This window comes from Chelonoidis abingdonii, chromosome 11, assembly GCF_003597395.2.
Source record: "Chelonoidis abingdonii isolate Lonesome George chromosome 11, CheloAbing_2.0, whole genome shotgun sequence".
Classification (NCBI taxonomy): domain Eukaryota; kingdom Metazoa; phylum Chordata; order Testudines; family Testudinidae; genus Chelonoidis; species Chelonoidis abingdonii.
This window is the reverse complement of record NC_133779.1, coordinates 62,831,220-62,851,756: the sequence shown is the minus strand read 5'-3', so window position 1 is coordinate 62,851,756 and position 20,537 is coordinate 62,831,220. Positions and strand designations below refer to the sequence as shown.

Genomic DNA, 20,537 nt, shown 5'->3' with positions numbered 1-20,537 from the left:
CCAACCCACCAGCCCCCACTCCCCTCCCAGAGCTGCAGATAGGATCCAGGAGCCCCGGCCCCGTCACTCACACAGCACGGACAGCGTGACAGGGATGTTCTCCGGCACAGCCAGTGTTCTCTGGCTGATGACACAGGTGATTTGCTGCTGGTCTGCCACCGCCGTGGGCACCATGTTGAACTGGCTGGTGACGGTGACAGTGCCATCTCCGTTGGTCACCTCGGAGGCATTGTAGCTGCCGGGGAGGGTGGTGAGCCACTTGATGTGGGCGGGGGGTTTGCCGTTGGCTGAGGTGCAAATGGCCACTGGGATCGTGGTGTTACCCACCACCACCTTCCGCGACTCCGCCGTGTTGGTGGGCCTGGCTGAGGGGACCAGAAGGCAGGATTAGCCAGTGGGGTTCCCCAGACTCCTCCAGTCAAGATTGGGGGCCCCATCGCACCGAGCGCTGCACAGAGATTAGACTTGGGCAAGATCCATGGGAGCTGAACCAGGAATCCTGAGTCCCAGCCCCCCGGACTCTCCTAGCCAAGATCCCGTCCCTGAAAATCCCTTTCCCAGCAGCTGCCCACTGAGAGCGCCTCGGTAGCCATGCCTTATGATGCTTTCCCCATTGTTAAAGCAATTAGCACAGGCAGTTCTGCCCATGTCAGACACCAGTACGAGGAGCCCCGAGGCATCAATTTCACCACTTCCCCTGCCCTGGGAGCGGCACAGGCTGCATCTGATCCCAGGGGCATCCTCACAGACCATTCACCGAGAAGATGGGACCCGCAGGCCAAACCGTCAGCCCCATACGCCCTTCCCCAGATCAGAGCCAGCGCTCCCTAGAGGGGAAGGCCTGTATCTCATCTCCTCCCCCTCCGCCCGCCAGTCCCCTGCCTGGGGTGGGATTGGCACACCGTAGAGGGGAAGGCCTGTATCTCATCTCCCCCCACCCCACCAGTCCCCTGCCTGGGGCGGGATTGGCACGCCCTAGAGGGGAAGGCCCCCCATGTGCCATTCCTCCCCCCCAACCAGTTCCCCATCTTGGGTGCCCCCAGGGACAGACCCCGTGCACCCCTCACCCAGGATGCTGAGCGTGGTGATCCCGTCCTCATTGCCATGAGGGTAGGTGGCGAATTCACAAACGTAGGTCCCCTCGTCACTCATGCGCAAGGGCTGGATGATCAGCGTGGCGTCCTGCAGGGAGACGTTCAGAAACCGGATCCTGCCGCTGTTGTCCAAGGGGAAGTTGGGCTTGTGGTCCGGGAGGTAGACAGCCACGTTCTGCTTCTTGCCCCCCATCTCCTTCATCCAGGTAACCTGGCTGACCTTGATGTCGGGGCTGGTGGCGGGGAAAAGGCACTGCAGCATGGCCTCATCGCCCACGTAGCCCGTGACCTCATTCCGGACCTTCACCCGCTGGGTCAGCACCACTGTGCGGGGAGAAACAGAGCCAGTTAGCAGGGGAATGGCCTACTCCAGCCGCTGGACCCAACACCACTCCCAGAGCTGGGATGGAACCCAGGAGTCTGCTCTCCCAGACCCTCCTGATTTCACTCACTGGACCCCACTCCCCTCCCAGAGACAGCAACAAGGACTCCTGGCTCCCTCGGCCATCTGTCTGTCCGACGTGCCGTCGTATTCCAACACAGACACACACACGTTCTAGCCACATCCCCACACCTGCATGCACAGATACACACCTGTCCAACGCTCTCACACAAAGGCTTCCTCCCTTCAGCTGAAGTTGTGCCAGCTCTGTGGGTGTCCTGGGACGGGTTTGGGTTTGCCCCAGAGCTGCAGCTTATCTCCTTGCGCCAGTCCTGACACCCATTACCAGAGCAGACAGCAGTACGGGACCTGCCAGCCACCACCTCCCTCACGCACACCCCGTCCCAGAGCACTGCTAGACTTAGAATACCCCATAGATAGGAAAAGCCATGCCTCCCTCCCTGAGCCAGCCCATCTCATTCCCCACCCCACTCTGAGCCAGCTCCCCCACCCCGACCCGCTGCTCCCAGATGGGGATTCCCCCTTGCTATGACTCACACACAGCCCCACCTATCCTCCGAGAGATCATGGCTCCCACCCCAACCCGGCCCACAGCCTCACGGGAACTAACCAACACCTTGTACTACAGCCCTGTGCCAGTCCCAGGCCTGGTGCTGTCAGTGGCAACAGCTCCCTGCTGGCCCCGGGGGAAGGAAACAAACTGCTAATAAATGCTTCATACCTCAGAAAACCTGTTACTCACAAGACACAGCTGGTAAATGACTCACCACCATCACATAGTGACTTGGCAGCAAAGCTTTGAATGGAACCCAGGAGTTCTAGCTCCCAGCCCCGTTCTAACCACTAGACACCACTCCTCTCCCAGAGCTGGACAGAGAACCCAGGAGTCCTGGCTCCCAGCCCCCCTGCACTAACCACTAGACACCACTCCACTCCCAGAACTGGGGACAGATCCCAGGAGTCCTGATTCCAGTCCAGCCCGCTTAATGACTGGCCCATTCTCCTCCTCCAGTAGAGCTGGGAGCCTGTGTCCACCCAGGCTGGGGGCACTCACAGCGTGGTATCTGGGCAGGGATTTGGGGGAGATGGATGCAAACCCAATACACACACACAGGCCGCATGTCCCCTGCAGCCCAGTTCTCCCAGCATTTCCAGGCTGCTGGGTAAGGTGTCACAGACAGTAACCTATTGTCCCTGCCAGAGCAGCCTTCCTGTTTGGCCGGGAGGACATGGGACACTTTGTTTCCGCACACACACACACAGATACACACACCCAATGCAGAAAAGGGAAAGCAACCTGCCTGGGTCAGCAGGGAGTAAAGGACAGAGAGATCAGAGCTGGGGAAGCTCCCACTCCCTGAACAGGGATGGGAACAGAATTAGTCACACTTTAATCACTGTGCCTGGCCTGACTCAGCACACTACAGCCTGGATAGAACCCAGGAGTGCTGAGTCCCAGCCCCCTCCCCCGCCCTAGCCACTGGACCCACCCCCCTCCCAGCACCCCTCTCTCAGGCTGGCTGTGGGATCTACTCACAGCTCCCTCCCTCCGCTAGCTCTGCCAAACCATAACCTTTTCGGCTGCAATTTCCCCTCTTCAGCCCCTTCAAAGAAAACCTGCATTGTGGGCTGGGGCTCAGGACACCTGGGTTCACTTCCCCAGCCCTGCTGCTGACTCCCCGTGTGACCAGGGCCAGTCCCTGCAGCTCCCAGAACCTCACTTCCCAGCTGTAACATGGGGAGATGATTCTGCCTTGGACCACTTAGCCTGCGAGCATTTTGGGACAAGGATTGCGCCTAGCTATGTGTCTGCCCAGCACCAAGCCTCACTAGGGGGCCCTACCAATCTCTGCCAAGGAGGGCAGCACCAGGCACAATGGGGGGCCCTCAACCTCAGCTGGGGGGGCCAACACCCAGCACAATAGAGGTCCCTGATCTCTGCTTGGGGGGCTGAACAGCATCCAGCACAATGGGGGGGACCCGTTTTGATCTTGGCTGGTGGGAGCCAGTACAGCGCCCAACATGGCTGGCACCCCCCCGCCCACCAGAATCATGCCCAGTCCCTCTACTGCATTTCGGCTGGGAGGACGAGGTCTGTGCAGCACCTGGCGCGACAGGGGGAGTGGGGCCCCTTAGCCCTGTGGAAAAACAAACCCTAATTGCACCATCTCTGTGTTCCACTTAGATCAGTTAGAGAAATGAGAAAGGAAAAAGACTCCAGGCAGATTTTTTGCCTGATGATTTTGCTGCAGAAGAAAAGGCTTTTTTTGTTCCCAGTCAGCTAAGGGTTCTTTGCAAGAGAGAAAGAGGCACATGAAGGACACACGGCCAATGGAACAGACACACAGATAGTTTAAAAATAGCCATAGCTGCTGAGGGACTAAACACCCCTACCCCCAAGCCCCTGTCTGCTCTGCCCCAGCTTTCAGAGCCCTCTCTTAGGATTCATCCCTCTGTAGGACGATTATCCCAGTGAGCCAGGCACGCAGACCCCCTGCCCGTAATGGGAAGCGACAGAACCATCTCGAGCTGCGCGCCACAGTCAGTCTAATTCTAAGAGCGTGAATGAAGCGGCCCCTAATTTAATAAGAAACCAGATCAAGCGTGAGGTGGGAGCATTAAAAATTCAGTTTTACATGAGGGGAAAAACAAAAATCTGAAACCAAAAAGGAGGTGGCAGAGGGTAATTGCAGAGCTGCATTATATCCTCCACTGCTCGGGGAAGCTCCCAGAGACCACGACTGAGCTGAGATCAACCTGGACTTAGTAGGGGCTTGGTTAACCCCTTTTTCCTGACTTTAAAATTACAGTCCCTAACCCAAACCTCCCTCTCTCTTCCCTTCTCAAATCTACGTTGCTGAACAGCACTGTTGTGCTGCTGTTAAATGCCCCCCACCCCCAGGTGCATCTCAGAGTCAGGCAAGACAGCCCTGAACAAACAGCCCCCATGCCCCACCCCAGAAGCAGCCGCATCTCAGCACAGCAGGTACAAGGTAAAGGCAAGCAGCTGGTATTGCCAGCCATGCCCACGCCCCCAAACTGTGGTGGCAAGAGACACCTGTTCCTCATTAGGAACATTTGAGGAGGGTGTAGAGAAGGGGAAGTGAACAGAGAAGGGGAACCAGGACTGTCTCTGATTTTCCCTCTCCCTACAGGAACTGCGGCCTCCAGCTGATGCTATCTGATCCTGTTGACTCAGCTGAGCAGCTCAAGCCACTGCAATTCCCCCAGCAGCTGCATGCACCCGATAAGATTCCCACCACAGTGGGCGAGCAGCACCCCTGCCGTCGCCCATGCTGCTGCTCGCTACCGGCTCTGGCAGCAGGAAGGGGCAGGTTACATATAAAAGGCCCCTTCCCACTGGGCAGTTCAGGCACTGGGGGTGGAAGGGGACTGACAAGGCCCTGAAGTTCTGGGTGCTCGAGTGTGAGACAGGGGCGTGGGGTGGGACAGCAGCCAGATGGAAACAGGCATTGGGAAGAGAGGATGACAGAAGACACCCATGCATAGATGGGGGAGGCAGCACTCCAGCCATTGTTAGGGGCTGAGAGCCAGGACTCCTGGGTTCTACCCCCACCTCTGGGAGGGGAGTAGGGTTTAGTGGTTTAGAGCAGGGGGGCTGGGAGCCAGGACTCCTGGGTTCTCTCCCTGGCTCTGCGAGGGGAGTGGGGGCTGATGGGTTAGAGCAGGGGGGCTGGGAGCCAGGACTCCTGGGTTCTCTCCCTGCCTCTGGGAGGAGCAGGGGTCCAATAACTCTAGCTACAAGAATGGATAGGGGCCCACTGTTAACTACTTTGCCCTCCTGGACGGCCTCATACAGCAGGTCAGACAAGATATTCACAACAGTCCCTTCTGGCTTGGACGATCTATGAATAACCCAGGCCAGGGAACGACACACAGCAACTCATCCTCTGCAGCCGAGCGTTAACACAGGGATGACACTAACGCGCACTGAGACCCTCAGGTCTGTGGGGCAGGGACTGTCTCATCATGTGTCTCTCCCCCCAAATGCAGCCTCTCAGCACTACTGCAGAGGGTGAGCAGCTGACACAGGCCCTGACACAGAAGCCCTTCACATTCCCAGCTCTGTCAGGATGCAGGGAACCAAACACGAGACTTGCAGCGTCCGTGGGCTGGTAGAAGGCAGTTCCCTGGCCACCAACTCTCTCAACGGGGTGATCTCTGATCCGGGATGGGGGCATGGAGTCACCCCGAAGGGCTCTGGGGACCTGAGCACGTTCCCCTGCCTCGACTGTGCTCAGATGGCCTTTAGACTGGTCTGTGCAATGCCCAGCGCTGGGCATGCCCCTCGCAGCCACGACGATACAAAGGACACGCTAATCCTTAATTAATACAGATTTACTGCCAGCTATCCACAGGGATCAGTCCTGGGTCGGATTCTGTTCAATATTCTTCCTCAATCATTTAAATAATGGCACAGAGAGTACACTTACAAAGTATGTGGACGATACCAAGCTGGGAGGGGTTGCAAGTGCTTGGGAGGATAGGATTAAAATTCAAAATGATCTGGACAAACCAGAGAAATGGTCTGAAGTAAATAGGATGAAATTCAACAAGGACAAATGCAAAGTCTTCCACTTAAGAAGGAACAATCAGTTGCATACACAATAAATGGGAAATGACTGCCCAGGAAGGAGTCCTGCGAAAAGGGATCTGGGGGTCATAGTGGACCACAAGCTAAATATGAGTAAACCATGTAACAGTTGCATAAAAAGCAAACATTCTGGGATGTCTTAGCAGAAGTGTTGTAAGCAAGACTCAAGCAGTAATTCTTCCGCTCTACTCTGTGCTGATTAGGCCTCAACTGGAGTATCGTGTCCAGTTCTGGGCCCCACATTTCAGGAAAGATCTGGACAAACTGGAGAAAGCCCAGAGAAGAGCAACACAAATGATTAAAGGTCTAGAAAACATGGTTTTGTTTAGTCTGGAGAAGAGAAGCCTGAGAGGGGACAGGATAACAGTTTTCAAGTACATAAAGGGCTGTTACTAGGAAGAGGGATAAAAGATATTGTCCATAACCTCTCAGGCTAGGACAAGAAGCAATGGACTTGCAGCAAGGGCGGGTTAGGTTGGACATTAGAAAAATCTTTCTACCTGTCAGGGTGGTTAAGCACTGGAATAAATTGCCTAGGGAGGTTGTGGAATCTCCATCACTGGAGATTTTTAAGAGCAGGTTAGATAAACCCGTCAGGAATGGTCTGGATAATAACTCATCCTGCCTTGAGTGCAGGGGACTGGACTAGAGGACCTCGAAGTCCCTTCCAGTCTTATGATTCTATGATTAGCTACAGCATCGCACCGGAAGCTCATGTCCAGGTGACCCTCGAAACCTTTCCAGGATACAAGCTGCCAGCCTGAGCTGCCTTCTTTACATCCAACAGGTGGGGAAACCACGCGCGGAAGCAACTGTCGTTTTTATAGATTCTGAGGCCAGAGGGGCCATTCCCCATCCCCAGAGGGGACATCGCAGGCCAGCGAGTTTCACCCAGTGACCCTGCACTGAGCCTAATAACCGCATTTGGTGAAAGCCCCTCCCAGAAAGGGCCCTGTTCTGGGTCCAAGATGGAGCCACGGCCCTCGGGAGTTTGTTCTCCTAGTGACTCCCCCTCAACGTCAGACTGGTGCCTCCTGTCTCAGCTGAGATTTGTCTGCCTGCAGCTCCCAGCACCAGCTCCTCCGCCTTTCTTAGCTCAGAGGCTTCAGCTCGCAGGATTTCTCCCCGGGACAGCACTCAGACCCCAGAACCAAGTCAGCTCTCAACCTTTATCTGAGAAGCTCAGGAGACTGGGCTGCGTCCATCTCTCCCCATCAGACCTTTTTCTCCAGCCACAGATCGTTTCTGGGGCTCTCCTCTGTCCCCTCTTCAGCTTTTCCACATGCGCCCAGAACAGGTCACAGGATTCAAGGATCCCTCTCACCAAGACAGAGGTAAAATCGCCTCCCAACTCTTCCTCTCAGGCAGCTCCCCTATTTATACACCTGAGGATTGTGACTTGCCCATGGCCACCCTATGGCCCAAAGTTGGCAAAGAAACCAGGAGTCCTGGCTCCTGACTCTCCCTCCCCTAAGACCTAGGGCGATCAGATGTCCCAATTTCATAGGGACAGTCCCGATATTCTGGGCTTTGTCTTACATAGGCATCTATTACTCACCACCCCATCCCAATGTTTCACACTTGCTATCTGGTCACCCTAACTAGACCCCACTCCAGTCCCAGAGAGAACCCTGCTGAACCTGTGTCTGAACCATGAAGGCCATCCAGTCCTGTGCAATTGACTGGAAAAGAGGCTGCAGCCCTGGGGAATCCAGGGAGTGGATGGGGGAAACGGGGGAGGGAGGTGTCCCAGGCCAATGAATACAGACTAATAAAATATAACCCACAAGATGCAGCAAGTGGCCCCTGGCACAGGGAGATTTTGATTCTTCCTGGTTTTTTAAAATACATGCAAATGATGGGGGAGGGGAGAAGTAGGTCACCCACCAGGAAGCAGCTCTGCATGGCGAGGGTGGAGCAGTGCAGCGGTAAGTGCTGTTTGATGTAGTTGCAGTAGGCAGACAAAGCGGTTTCAATGGAGTGGGGCTGGCAGCAGTGACATCCATTCACCTAATTGCCTGGTGCCAGACTGCGGACAGGGTGGGGGAGAGAACGAACCTGCTGGAAGGCAGACCAGAGGTTGTGGGGCAGGTGATAGGCTGGGAGAAGGTGGAGTGCCCGCAGGTCAGCAAGGGGACACAGGAGCCCTTGAGAGAGTAACAGAAGGGGGAGGTCCCTGCAATCTCCCCACGACTGCACCCACCATCCTGGCAGACCTGTCCCTGCTCCCTGAATCCCTTCCCTGGGAAGCCAGTCACACCCCTACCACTCCAAGGCCAGCACTGAAGGATCAATGAGATGCAACTCTGCACTTCAGAGAGGCAGGTGCCCAACGGCAAGGGTGGGCGGGTATCCCCATTTTACAGACAGGAAACAGAGGGACAGGCAGGAAGGACACTTGGCTAACCTTACAGATAGAAACCAGGAGTCCTGGCTCTCAACCCTCCCACCCCGCTCTAACTACGAGACACCCCTCACCCCCGAGCTGGGGTTAGAACCCAGGAGTCCTGACTCTCAGCCCCCCGCTCTAACCACTAGATCCCCCCGAGCTGGGGTTAGAACCCAGTAGTCCTGGCTCTCAGCCCCCCGTTCTAACCACTAGACACCACCCCCGCCCCCGAGCTGGGGTTGGAACCCAGGAGTCCTGGCTCTAAGCCCCCCGTTCTAACCACGAGACACCCCCCGACCCCCAAGCTGGGATTAGAACCCAGGAGTCCTGGCTCAGGACTGTAGCTGCAGAGGACAGAGCAGTCTCTCCCCACATTATGCAGCCATGTCCCTTGCCTTGCTGCTGCAACGAGCCCCCATCTCTATCCAAGAGTCACTTCCAGGAAGGCAGCGCATCGCAGCTGAGGCGCGGGGTGGGGGTTGCACGTCCGCCAGGATTATGCTCCCTGTCCCGCAGGGCCCAGGGGGACCACGCAGTTCAGGGAGATCTCAACGAGCAGAGACAGCGCTTCACAGCTCATCTCTTCAGTTCATTATCGAGGAGCCCGCTCCTTCTCCCTCCCCCACACCAGGGCCTATAGTCAGCCACTGCCAGACACAGCAAACAGAGCTACAACACAACCCCCACTCTAAACACCAAACCACTGAGAGAACCCAGGAGTCCTGGCTCCCAGCCCCCTGCTCTAACCCACCAGACCCTACTCCCCTCCCAGAGCTGGGCTAGAACCCAGGAGCCCGGGCTTCCAGCCCCCACTCCCCACTAATGCAGGCGGTGGGCCCGCTGTCCCCTGGCCAGGGTATCTGAGGAATGTTGGTGCATTGGAGACAAAGGCAGGGCGGAGCTGGGATTAGGGCTGGAATAAGGAGGCGGGGGAGCGGCTGCTGAAAGGCAGAGGGTGGGAGGGGACAGGGGCAGGGGTGTGCACTGCACAGCACAGTGCAAGGGGAACTTGGAGTGGGCTCTACCCAGGGAAGGACAGTACTGGGATGCTCCCTGCAGCCTCTCCCACTCCCTTCGGTCAGTGCAAACCAAGTCAATGGGCTTTGCATTGGCTGCTTGTCACAATGCAGCAGGGCCCCAGCGCAAAGGGGCCAGTGCAGGCAACATCTCTACCACGGCCCCGCTACCTCCCGCACCGTCCCTGGCACCAGTGGTGTTTTTGGTGGCTGGCTTCTAACTATTGATACAGTCTGGGCTGTGACGTACCAGCTCTGTCACCAGCCAGCGGCTGCCTCTTCCTGGGCCTCCGATCCCAGGGGTAGCGAGGGGAGGGTGATCCCCTCTGGCTATTCAGACTGAGCTCTTTGGGTAGAGACCACCCCCGGGGCCCCTGCAGCACCCGGCACAATGGGGGTGGACAGGTGCTGTCACAATACAAATGACGCCAGGCTCACCGGCTCTGCCCATAGGCAAGGTGCCAAGCCTGGGTTCTAGTCACCGAATCTCCCCATCCCTCTGTTTTCCTATCTGTGGATTGGGGCAGTTCCCAATCTCACAGGGGTGCAGGGAGGCCAGTCAAGTCCACAGATCTTTGCAAGCTCCTGGATGCTCCAGACTCAAATTTTCAGCTTGGAAATGAGGCAACTAAGGGGAGATATGACGAGGCCTATAAAATCATGAGTGGTATAGAGAAAGCAAATAAGGAAGTGTTATTTACTCCTCATAACACCAAATGAAATTAATAGGTAGCAGCTTTAAAACAAACACTATTTTTTCACACAACACACTGTCAACCTCTGGAACTCCTTGCCAGAGGGTGTTGTGAAGGCCAATACTATAACGGGGTTCAAAATTAAGCTAGATAGATGCACGCAGGATAGGCCCATCAATGGCTATTAGCCAGGACGGGCAGGGGTGGTGTCCCTAGCCTGTGTTTGCCAGAAGGTGGGAATGGGCGATAGGGCATGGATCACTGGATGGTTACCTGTTCTGTTCGTTCTCTCTGGGGCACCTGCCGTTGGCCACTGTCAGAGGACATGATACTGGGCTTGATGGACCTTTGGTCTGACCCAATGTGGCCATTCTTATGTCAAATCTGGCTCAGTGGACAGGACCTCCGGGATTCACTCCAGCTCAACATGGTGGGAATCTGCTGTGCAGCAGCGACAACATGGACCCTTCTACGGCCCAGCTGCAGCTTCAGCGAGGAGACCACAGCCTGAGCACCCCGCAGACATTGGTCCCGTAACCCCAGGCAGAAGGGGGCAGACGTGCAGAGCTGCTTGATGGGGATTCTGACCCAGTCTGCACTGGGGACAGGGATGTCGACACTTCATTCCTTGCAGCTGGCTCTAGTGCTGCAGTTTTCTCCCATTGAAAAGTGATTTTTGCAAACCCAGCTTTGCTGAAAACAAGGAGCTGCCCAGTGCGATGTCTGGGTTTGACCAATTCCTCTCCACTTTTGGTGAAAATAGATTAAATATATATATATTTTCAAAAAGCCCCATTCTCTATAACCCTGCCCCAGATCCCCGTCTCTATCCCTCCCAAACATTTAATTTTTCTGTCAAAACCCCGAACATTCTTCAGGGGAAACTTTCATAAGACATTTGGAGGGGGGTTATTTTTTTAAATCTCCCAAGGAAAACAGCTACTTCTGGGACAGGCTCTAGTGTTTGCACCAATGCATACAGACACCCCCACTCCCCCAACAGAGAGGGCGGAGGGGTGTGATTCATGGAGCACGATGAATCTGAGTGCTGTCACAAGAGCCCAGAGGGGCAGTCCAGGGGCTTTTCTTGAGCTCCAACTGCCTGAGCATCTAGGGGTTTCCCAGTGTGGCTGGCAGGAGAGGAAGGGGTTAATGCTCTCAGGCTGGGCCCTGAGCCTGCCTTTCTCATGCTAATTCCAGGCCTGTATGTCTGGCTCAGGCAGGCTGTGCTGGGCTCAGGGGAAGGGGACGGGAAGGGGAGTGGGGCTGCTGGGTTTTCAATGACCAAGGCACCTGAGGTTTCCAGGGACTGGACTGGGGCTGGGCAGAGCCCTGGGTTAAAAAGGACAAGCCAGCACGCAGGGCTCAGCATGGCTCGGGTTTGGCCCAGCTGCCCCTATCATGGTGCCAAACCCCTGCCATGCTGCAACCGGGCCCAGCAGGTCAAAAGCCCAGACCAGCAGTGGGGCCCAGCTCTGTGGTCCACTGGAGCGGCTGCTGCCCAGTGAGCGCAGCAGGTGTGTGGGGACTCGCTCTCTGCCCCCCACCCCCACCTGGCTGTCCTCCTTTTTCAGCTGTCCCCTCCACACAAGGGCTGTGTTTCCCTCCCCAGGGGGACAGGGGCCTTCATGGGACACCAAACTCCAAAAGAGAGTGCAGCAAAAGAAGTGTGGGAACCTGTGGGCTAGAGTACACTGGGCCCCCCTGGAGCAGGCAGACCCCTGGCACACCTGGTGCTCAATACAAACAGAACACACCCTACATTCCTACACACCCTCCTCCCCACAACCTGTACACACAGTGACTGCAAGTCATTGGCAGGACCTGTGCCCACAGAGCGTTCCCTAAACACACCGCACGCACCCTGCCTTCCTCTCAGCAGAATATTTGACATATAGAGCACCTGGGTGTACTGCAAAAGCCCCCTACCTTCCTGCAGAAGTGCCCTGTGCAGGGGGAGTTCCCAGTGTCCCTAGACAGCACCCGTACTGGCCCCCAACCCAGCACCCTGCCACCAGAACAGGGAGACAGGTAGCCAGCTGGCAGAGGGTCAGTCCAGGGTAGGGTGTGCCCGGCTCTCACTGAGCAGGGGGAAAGGGGCCTCTCTCTGCTAGACCTGCCTCAGGCCAACAGTCAGACTGGACTGAAGCTGAGCACATTCAGGTGCTGCAGAAAGGAGCCGTGTATGTAGGGTCCTTCCCCTGTATACACAGGGGCAGGCAGTGCGACAGGTACATCACACAATTCAGCCTCCAAGTCTGTTAAATTTGGCTTCCCTTCCCTCCCTTTCAGCGACTGACATTTCCAGCAGCCGTGAGGGACACACATATACCAGGACCTGCAGCACTGCATGTCTCCCACAAGAATAGCTGGGGTGCTCGGAGGGGCCAAGCAGGGTCAGACCAATGTGCTGAAACTGGGGGTGCTGGAAAACAGTCAGGAGTTTTCATTCCACAAAGCCAAGATGGGCAGGGATGGTGTCCCTAGCCTCAGTTTGCCGGAAGCTGGGAATGGGCAACAGGGGATGGATCAATTGCTGATTCCCTGTCCTGTTCATTCCCTCTGGGGCACCTGGCACTGGCCACTGTCGGGAGATAGGACACTGGACTAGATGGACTTTTGGTCTGACCCAATACAGCGGTTCTTATGTTCCAAAGCATTTTCCAACCAAGCTAAGATTCCAGTTTCCTGGTGTGACAAACTGGGACTGTTCTTAATGTTTGCTCTGAATACTGTGTTGGTGCCTCAGTGTCCCCTAGGCAGTTCTTAAGTATCTAGGTGGTGGAATAAGGGAGTGTGATAATTGCTGCAGAGCAAAGGGCCAGTGCCCCTAAATGCCGGGCACTCTGTCTCCTAGCAACTGATGGCCTGGGCCCCTCCTCTGCAAAGGTGCCAACTGAAGGTGTTGGAGACAAAGGGATCAGGTGACCTCCTGGCCCGGGGAAAGGGGGCTGAGCAGAGAGGAGGGGCTGGAGGGGTGGTGAGTCTGGAGCTTGCTGGGACGAGGAGTGAAAGTGCAGCCTAGGGTCTGCTCCTGCCCCCCAGAACGACCCGGCCGAGGGGTCGCGTTCGCTGTCTCTACAAGCCTGTTTAGACCCTTTCCTGTCATCGAATAACTCTGTTTGCTGCGCTAAGAGTCACGTCTGACTGCTGACTTGGGCTGCACAACCCTGTGGCTTCCAGGACCGCTGGGTGGCTCCTGCTGTGGGAAGCCCACGGAGGGGCACGAGATGCACTGAATGCTCAAGGAGAGCCCAGGAGGTGAAGCGTGTCGAGCTTCTTGCCCTGAACAAGTCTGCTCCAAGGGAGAGGAGGCTCCCCAAAGTCCTGACTGGCTTAGTGGGGAGCAGTTCCAGAGCATCGCCCGGGGACTCCATGACACCTGGGGTCTATGGTTTGCGGGTGGGGTGGGGGGGTGTTGTTTTGCTGTTTTCCCTCCAGGTCAACCCAGAAAAATCCAAAAAAAATGCAAATTTTCAATCCATTTTGTCAAAAACCCACAAAGAAAACGAAATTTTCCCACGAGTTCCCGTTTCCCTTGGAAAGCCAGGGGGTTGTTTAGACTAAGAAAAAAAAGACTTCAGAGGCAAGATTTGTTTCTAGCTAAAATGGCAGAGCAGTCCTATAGGAAACAAGGACAGGGCTGCACTATGCCATTATACGGCCTCCTTTGCTATCCTAGTCAAGTTCATCCCCCACAACCCGTGAGCTGGGGAAAAGAGCACATCCCCATATTACAGGTGGGGAACCAAGACGTGGGCGTGGGGTGCATCTACACGGCAATTGGGCGTGACTACAGCACACACAGGCAGGGCTTTCACTGAGCGAGCAGCAGCGTGGGCTGGACTGGGACAGTGACCCCTTCACATCCCTGAGTGGCAGGGCTAGGCTGGCTGAGGTCTGTGGTGTGCACACACACCAGGTCTCCACTAGAAGCCAGTGGTACAATAGAGCCCAAGGCCAGAAAGGCCCTTGGGATCATCTGGTCTGAACTCCGGGCCGACATAGGCCAGAGACCTGCCCCCACAATAACTCCAGCTGAAGTACAGCCATTGTTTAAGCAGCAAAGAATCCTGCGGCACCTTATAGACTATAGACTAACAGACGTTTCGGAGCATGAGCTTTCTTGGGTGAATACCCACTTTGTCAGATGCATGTATCTGCACACATGCATCTGACGAAGTGGGTATTCACCCAAGAAAGCTCATGCTCCAAAACGTCTGTTAGTCTATAGTCTATAAGGTGCCGCAGGATTCTTTGCTGCTTTTACAGATTCTGACTAACACGGCTACCCCTCTGATACTTGACAGCCATTGTTTAAACCCATCTAGATTTTAAAATTGCCACCTTGATTTAAAAACCCAGCACAATCCTTGGTGAATTGCTCCAGGGTAAGGCCTAGCAGGCACACAGACCAGGATAAAGGTGCCACCCACACAGCTCATTCTGCTTCTCAGAACAGGAAGTGGTGATACCACTTTCCCAGGTCCAGTTTACACAGCTGCAGGCGCCGGGGGGGACCGGTTCTGGGGTCCTAGACAGCTGGACTGCAAGGTCCCATTGCCCAGCAGAACAGGGACCGGGCTCTACCCAGAATGTGGGGCCCACCCAGCGCAGGACGGGGCTAAGGAATTGCCAGTCCTGGTTGCCATGTTAGCTAGACCAGTTTGGCCACAGAGGCAAAACCTACTAGTATGGACAAGGCCTATGTCACAGGGGCAGAACAACCGACCGCAGGTATCCCAGCTGGAGCACGGGGGAGGGGTCGGTGTCAGGTTTAGGGGCCCTGCCAACCTATTGTTTACATGGAGATGAAAGCAGAGTGAGTTTAGCAGAGTCACTCCCTGTTGGCCAGTTTCGGTTTCAGAGGCTTCCCAGTAGTTCACTTTTCCCTAGATCCACAGTTTCTGCGATACCGTTTTTCTCTTGCGCCAACGCCCCCGGCTGGCCTGGGATCCGGTGACTTCTCACAGCTGTTCCCGCAGGACCCCCCTCCCCCCCCCGAGCCAAGGCGGAGCCGGCCCCTGCCCCAGCAGCCGCTGTCCTGCCCCTATGGCTGTGAGCAAAGCGCTTTTCACGGGGGGCGAGACGCGATATCCCAGCAACCACCCAAGAGCCAGGTCTGGAACAGACACAAGCACCCTCACCCCATCAGCTCCGCACCCCGGGACAATGGGGGGACCAGGACCCCACCCCCATGCTCCAGTGGGGGGAGCTGCCGGGGTAAACGAGGTTTCCCCGTTTCGGGCTGAAATTCCCCACATTCCTTAGGGCGGAAGGGGAATAATAGACACTGACACCCCCCTCTTCAGTTAATCAGAGTCCGAAGGCTACGCCCCCGCCCCTGGCACCGAGCCAGAGAAACAGGTTCCCTGAACCTCGCCATCTTGGGAACTGAGAAAGTTTATCGGGGGGCTGGAGAGGGCAGAGGCCAAGGGCCGGAGTTCGGGGGTGGGGGCAGGACCGAGGGGGCCGCGGGACAGGGTTGAGACGGCAGAACTCGGAGGGGGGGAAGTATAAAGCCTAGAGATGGAGATGCAGGGACGGGACTGGGGCGAGTAGAGGGGGGACGCCAGAGAGCTCGGGGGATCTGGGGGCGCAGGAGGGATGGGGGCCGAGGGATGGGAGACGCAGGAGGGATCTGGGGGCGCAGGAGAGCTCGGGGGATCTGGGGGCGCAGGAGAGCTCGGGGGATCTGGGGGCGCAGGAGAGCTCGGGGGATCTGGGGGCGCAGTAGAGCTCGGGGGATCTGGGGGCGCCGGAGAGCTCGGGGGATCTGGGGGCGCTGGAGGGATGGGGGCCGAGGGATTGGAGACGCAGGAGGGATCTGGGGACGCCGAGGGACCAGGGAGGACGCCTCCCCCCGCAGCTAACCCTTACCGCTCAGCAGGCTCCAGAAGACGAAGCTGCGGGGCACGCCCATGGGACGCAGGGAGGCCCCGCTGGGCTCGGGCTCGGGCTCGGCTCTCCCCTCCCGACCCCCGCTCGGTGTCCTGCCGGCGCCGCTCTCCTCTGCGCCCTCCTGCCACTGCCCAGCCCAGTCATGCGCCAGGCCCGGCCCCAGCGCTAGCTCCGCCCCGCCCCGCCCCTCCCAGCCTGGGGATTCGGGGGGCTCCGGCCCGGCCTGCGCCCCCAGGCCCTAGGAACCGGGGCGCAGTTCCCCCTCCCCCCAGCCCGGCACCCAGCGGCACGGACCCTCCCCCTGTCTCCCCCCAGCCTTCACGTGGGGATCCCCAGGCGGGGGACACCCCGGGGGTCAGGCACCTCCCTGCCCCTAAACCCCACTCCACGGTCAGACCTGGACCCGAGGCCCCCGCGGCGGAATCGCGGCTCAGGGGCCGGTGCCAGACGCGCCTGGCGGACCAGGGCACAGCGTGGGGTCCGCACCCCAGACCCGCGGCAGGGGCAGAGAACACCCTGCCCGCACCCCTCTCGGGCCCCCCTCCCCGAGTCCGCTGGCGTCAGGCAGGCCCAGGAGCCCCCTGCCGGCCGGGATAAGTATCAGCCAGGACTAGCGTTTACAGTTGGGGGGGCTGGGTCCCCAAGGGTTGGGCTGAGCAGGAAGGGGCTGTGTCAGGCTAAGGGAGAGAACCCAGGAGTCCTGGCTCCCGGGCATGCCCCCTTCAACCCTCCAGACCCCACTTCCCTCACAGAGTCAGGGATAGAACCTAGGAGTCCTGGCTCCCGGACATACCTTTCCCCTCCCAGAGCCAGGGATAGAACCCAGGAGTCCTGGGGACCCCGGGAATGGTGCCCACCCTAGCCAAGACTGGAGGAGCGTGGCCTCTCCTTGCACAACTCACTGAATGCAGATTGGTTACCTTCCTTGGAAGACCTACACCCCAATATCCCAGACCCCCATCTGCCCCTTGATCAGGTGCCTGCTGAGCCAGCAGCCCTCTCAGCGTGACTTGCCCAATCCCCCATTCCTGCTAGGCAGTTAGGGAACGGGGGGGATAGAGAAAAGACCCATGTCCCTTCCCCACAGCCCTGCCCCAAGGCCAGATCAGTCAGTGCTGCCTGGGGGAAAGGCCCCACATGGGCTGGATCCAAGGCAGGGCCAGGCTGCCCTGATGGTTCAGGCTCCATCCAGGCTGGCCCCCGGACTCCTGAGTTCAATGCCCAGCTCTGCTGATGACTCCCTGGGTGCTCTCAGGCCAATCTCTGCTGCTGTCCAGGCTTCTGCTTCCAGCTGGAGCGTGATCCTGCCTTTGGCTTTGAGACTGTGATCTGGTCAAGGCAGGGGCCACCCCACGGTGTCTCTGCAGCACCTGGGGCAACGGGGGGCTGGTCCGTGCAGCACCAAGCACCATGGGGACCCCCATCTCAGGGGTTCTGTGCAGCCCCCAGCACAAAGGGGCACCCAAACTCCAGGGGGTCTCTGCAAGGATCAGCACAACACAAACGCCCATCTCAGCAGGGGGGTGGCAGCGCTGACCCAGAGCACGCCCCCTTGTGGCACAAGGGGACCCTGCAGGGCCCCTGCAGTCAGTTCCTCACAGCCAGAAGCACTTGGGACAACGTCCCCCTTTCTGGGGGCTGATTTGTTCTGTCAGTTCAGCCCAGCACAGCCTCTCAGTCCCCGCCCCAACCCTCTTGGGCTGCTGCTTTGCCCTGGTTCCCAGCTCCCGGGTCCCTCTGCACCAGGGAGCTCAGCCAGCCCCCAACCTCACTGGAGAGATTTTCCTACTGGCCTCCTGCCTGGACTCTCACACCTACCCTGTGGTTCAGGGTCCACAGCCCTCCTCCATGGGTCTGGGCATGATGCAGAGAGGGACTCTCCCCAGATATCTGCCTGCACTCAGCCCCGGGGTGGCTCCTAACTCACATCTGGCACCATTCCTCACCTGGGTAGCTGCTCCCTTGAACACCTGTTGCTTAAAGGGATGGCGGACCCCAGGGATCCTGCCTCCTTAAAGAGGGCAGACCACCCTGTTAGCGAGTGTCTGTGCATCCCCTATCACAACAGGGGTCTCCCAGTCTCAGTGGGGGTCTGTGCAGAGCCCAATATGATGGGCCCTCATCTCATCTGTGGTCTGAGCAGGGCCCAGCCTACCCCCACCAAGTTCAGTGCCCCCATCATACTGGGCACTGCACAGCGATGGTGAGATGGTCCCTGCCCTACAGAGCTCAAAGGCAAGAACGTTTTCCCCCATGTTACTGCTGGGACCTGAGGCTGGGGGAGAGGCAGGGACTGGCCCATACCAGGAGTCCTTGGCAGACCTAGGAATTGAACCCAGGAGTCCTGAGCCCCTGCCCCATGTCCTAACCTTAGTTAAAGGAGCAGAGTTAGGTGGGGTCACTGCAAGGCCCCTTGGGAGCCTAGCACCGGGGATGGGCAGGGTCAGAGACAAACAAGCCAGGTTCCCACCTCAGCTACATTCCTGCCTTAATGGGCAGGGTAACAGGATGATCACACTCAATGGATTATGAGCTTTGGAATGATGACTTATGTGATGGTACAATTCCCCACCCTGAACCTTAGCGTCCAAAAGATGGGGTACCAGCATGAATTCCTCTAAGCTTAATTACCAGCTTAGAACCTGTAGCACTGCCACCAACCAGGAATTCCAGTGCCTGGTACACTCTGGTCCCCCCAAAACCTTGTCAGGGGACCCCCAAGACCCAGACCCTCTGGATCTTTAACCCAAGGAAGTAAAACCCTTTCCCACTGTTTGCGCCTCTCGGCTCTCCCTCCCTGGGGTTACCGCCTGGAAGATCATTGTATTTATCAAACTCCTCTTGAATCTTATACAGAGAAGAATAGCCTTCTCCCTCCTTCTCTTTCCCCCTCCAGACTTCCCCTGAAGAGGAAAGTATCTGAATAAGAGAGAAAAGATTAGCCATCTCTTCCCCTTCTCTTTTCTCCACCAATTCCCGGTTGGCATCCAGACCAGTCCCTGGGGTCTCCCCCCGAAAATAAAAAACAATCAGGTTGCTTAAACAAGAAAAGCTTTAATTAAAGAAGGAAAAACAGTAAAAATTATCTTTGTAAATTTAAGATGGATTAGGTACAGGGTTTTTCAGCTATAGACACTGGGAATACCCTACCAGCCTAAGTATTCAAGTACAGATTAAATCCTTTCAGCCAAATACACATTTGCAAATAAAGAAAACAAACATAAGCCTAACTCGCCTGATCTACCTACTACTCACTATTCTGAACTGATAAGAGCCTGTATTGGAGAGATTGGAGAGAAACCTGGTTGCACGTCTGGTCACTCTCAGAACCCAGAGAGAACAACCAAACACTAACAGCACACACAAAAACTTCCCTCCCTCCAGATTTGAAAGTATCCTGTCCCCCGATGGGTCCTCTGGTCAGGTGACAGCCCAGCTTACTGAAGTTGTTAACCCTTTACAGTAAAAGAGATATAAAGTACTTCTGTTCTTTAACTCCTACTATTTGTTCATGACAACTTAAAAGAGATCTTTTGCATGAAGCATATTCCAGTTACACTATATTCACTCATTAGCATATTTTTATAAAACCATATGGGCTGCAACGTCACACCCGCCTCCTGAACTTACTGCCAGAGCCTTGAACACTGCCCATGGCAGAGGAAGGATACCTGAAATTCCTCTCTGGGTTCCCCTCTGGGGCAGACACCCCAAAAGGGAAAGAGACCCTGATCCAGCTGTGGGCTCACACCTATCAGCTATGAGAGACCTTTCAATGACCAGCAAAATCTCCCCTGCCCCTTTCACTCAGGTTGGGTTTGCTTCCAGCTAGAGTCCTTGGGGTCTGTTCCCAGCGCAGCAGTCACCAGGACCCAAGCTTCCAGCTCCAGGATACACATCTCTGTGCCCCTCTTCCACGCCATTACAGCCAGTTCCTGCTTCGGAGTCTTAACTGCTTTGTCTCAAGTTCAGAGTTTGCTGGTGGGCCCGTCACTGGATGAGCTGGGATACCACAGAGCGTGCGTCTGCTTCCAGAGTGCTGCGGGTGGAGCTCCTGTCCTGGGCCAGAGCCCAGCTGGTGTAAATCGGCCTTAGCTCCATTGGAGCCAGTGGGCCCAGAGCCCAGCTGGGGGTCAGTCAGTAAACGACCATCCAGACCAAGGGGCTGTCACCAGTTTACACCAGCTGAGGACCTGGGTCCTTCTACACTGAAATTTAACTTTTTATATATGCGGTAGGGGTGGGAGAAGAGTGGGCTGGGAGGACACAGGGTCTGTGATAGGGATTGTGGAAGGGGACATGGTGTGTGTGTGAAGGGGATTGTGGATGGGGACACAGGGTGTGTGTATGTGAGGGGATTGTAGTGGGTACACAGGAAGGGTGAGTGTTTGAGGGGATTGGGGGGACACAGGAAGGGTGTGTAT

The 20,537-nt window shown here is 56.7% G+C and overlaps 1 protein-coding gene across 2 annotated transcripts in view; it reads right to left on the bottom strand.

The window, feature by feature from the left end:
- Window positions 1–16,230, bottom strand: part of NECTIN2 (nectin cell adhesion molecule 2) — a 31,228-nt gene extending 14,998 nt beyond the window's left edge. The window contains exons 1-3 of one of the 2 annotated variants that reach the window (XM_032770513.2): window positions 16,093–16,230; window positions 1,068–1,418; window positions 72–365 (exon numbers count right to left, since the gene is read on the bottom strand). In XM_032770513.2, the coding sequence (XP_032626404.1) occupies window positions 72–365; window positions 1,068–1,418; window positions 16,093–16,135 (688 nt within the window). In that variant the 5' untranslated portion in view covers window positions 16,136–16,230. The remainder of the gene's footprint in view (window positions 1–71; window positions 366–1,067; window positions 1,419–16,092) is intronic. The other variant, XM_032770512.2, reaches the window with a different exon arrangement.
- Between the last annotated feature and the right edge of the window lie 4,307 nt (window positions 16,231–20,537).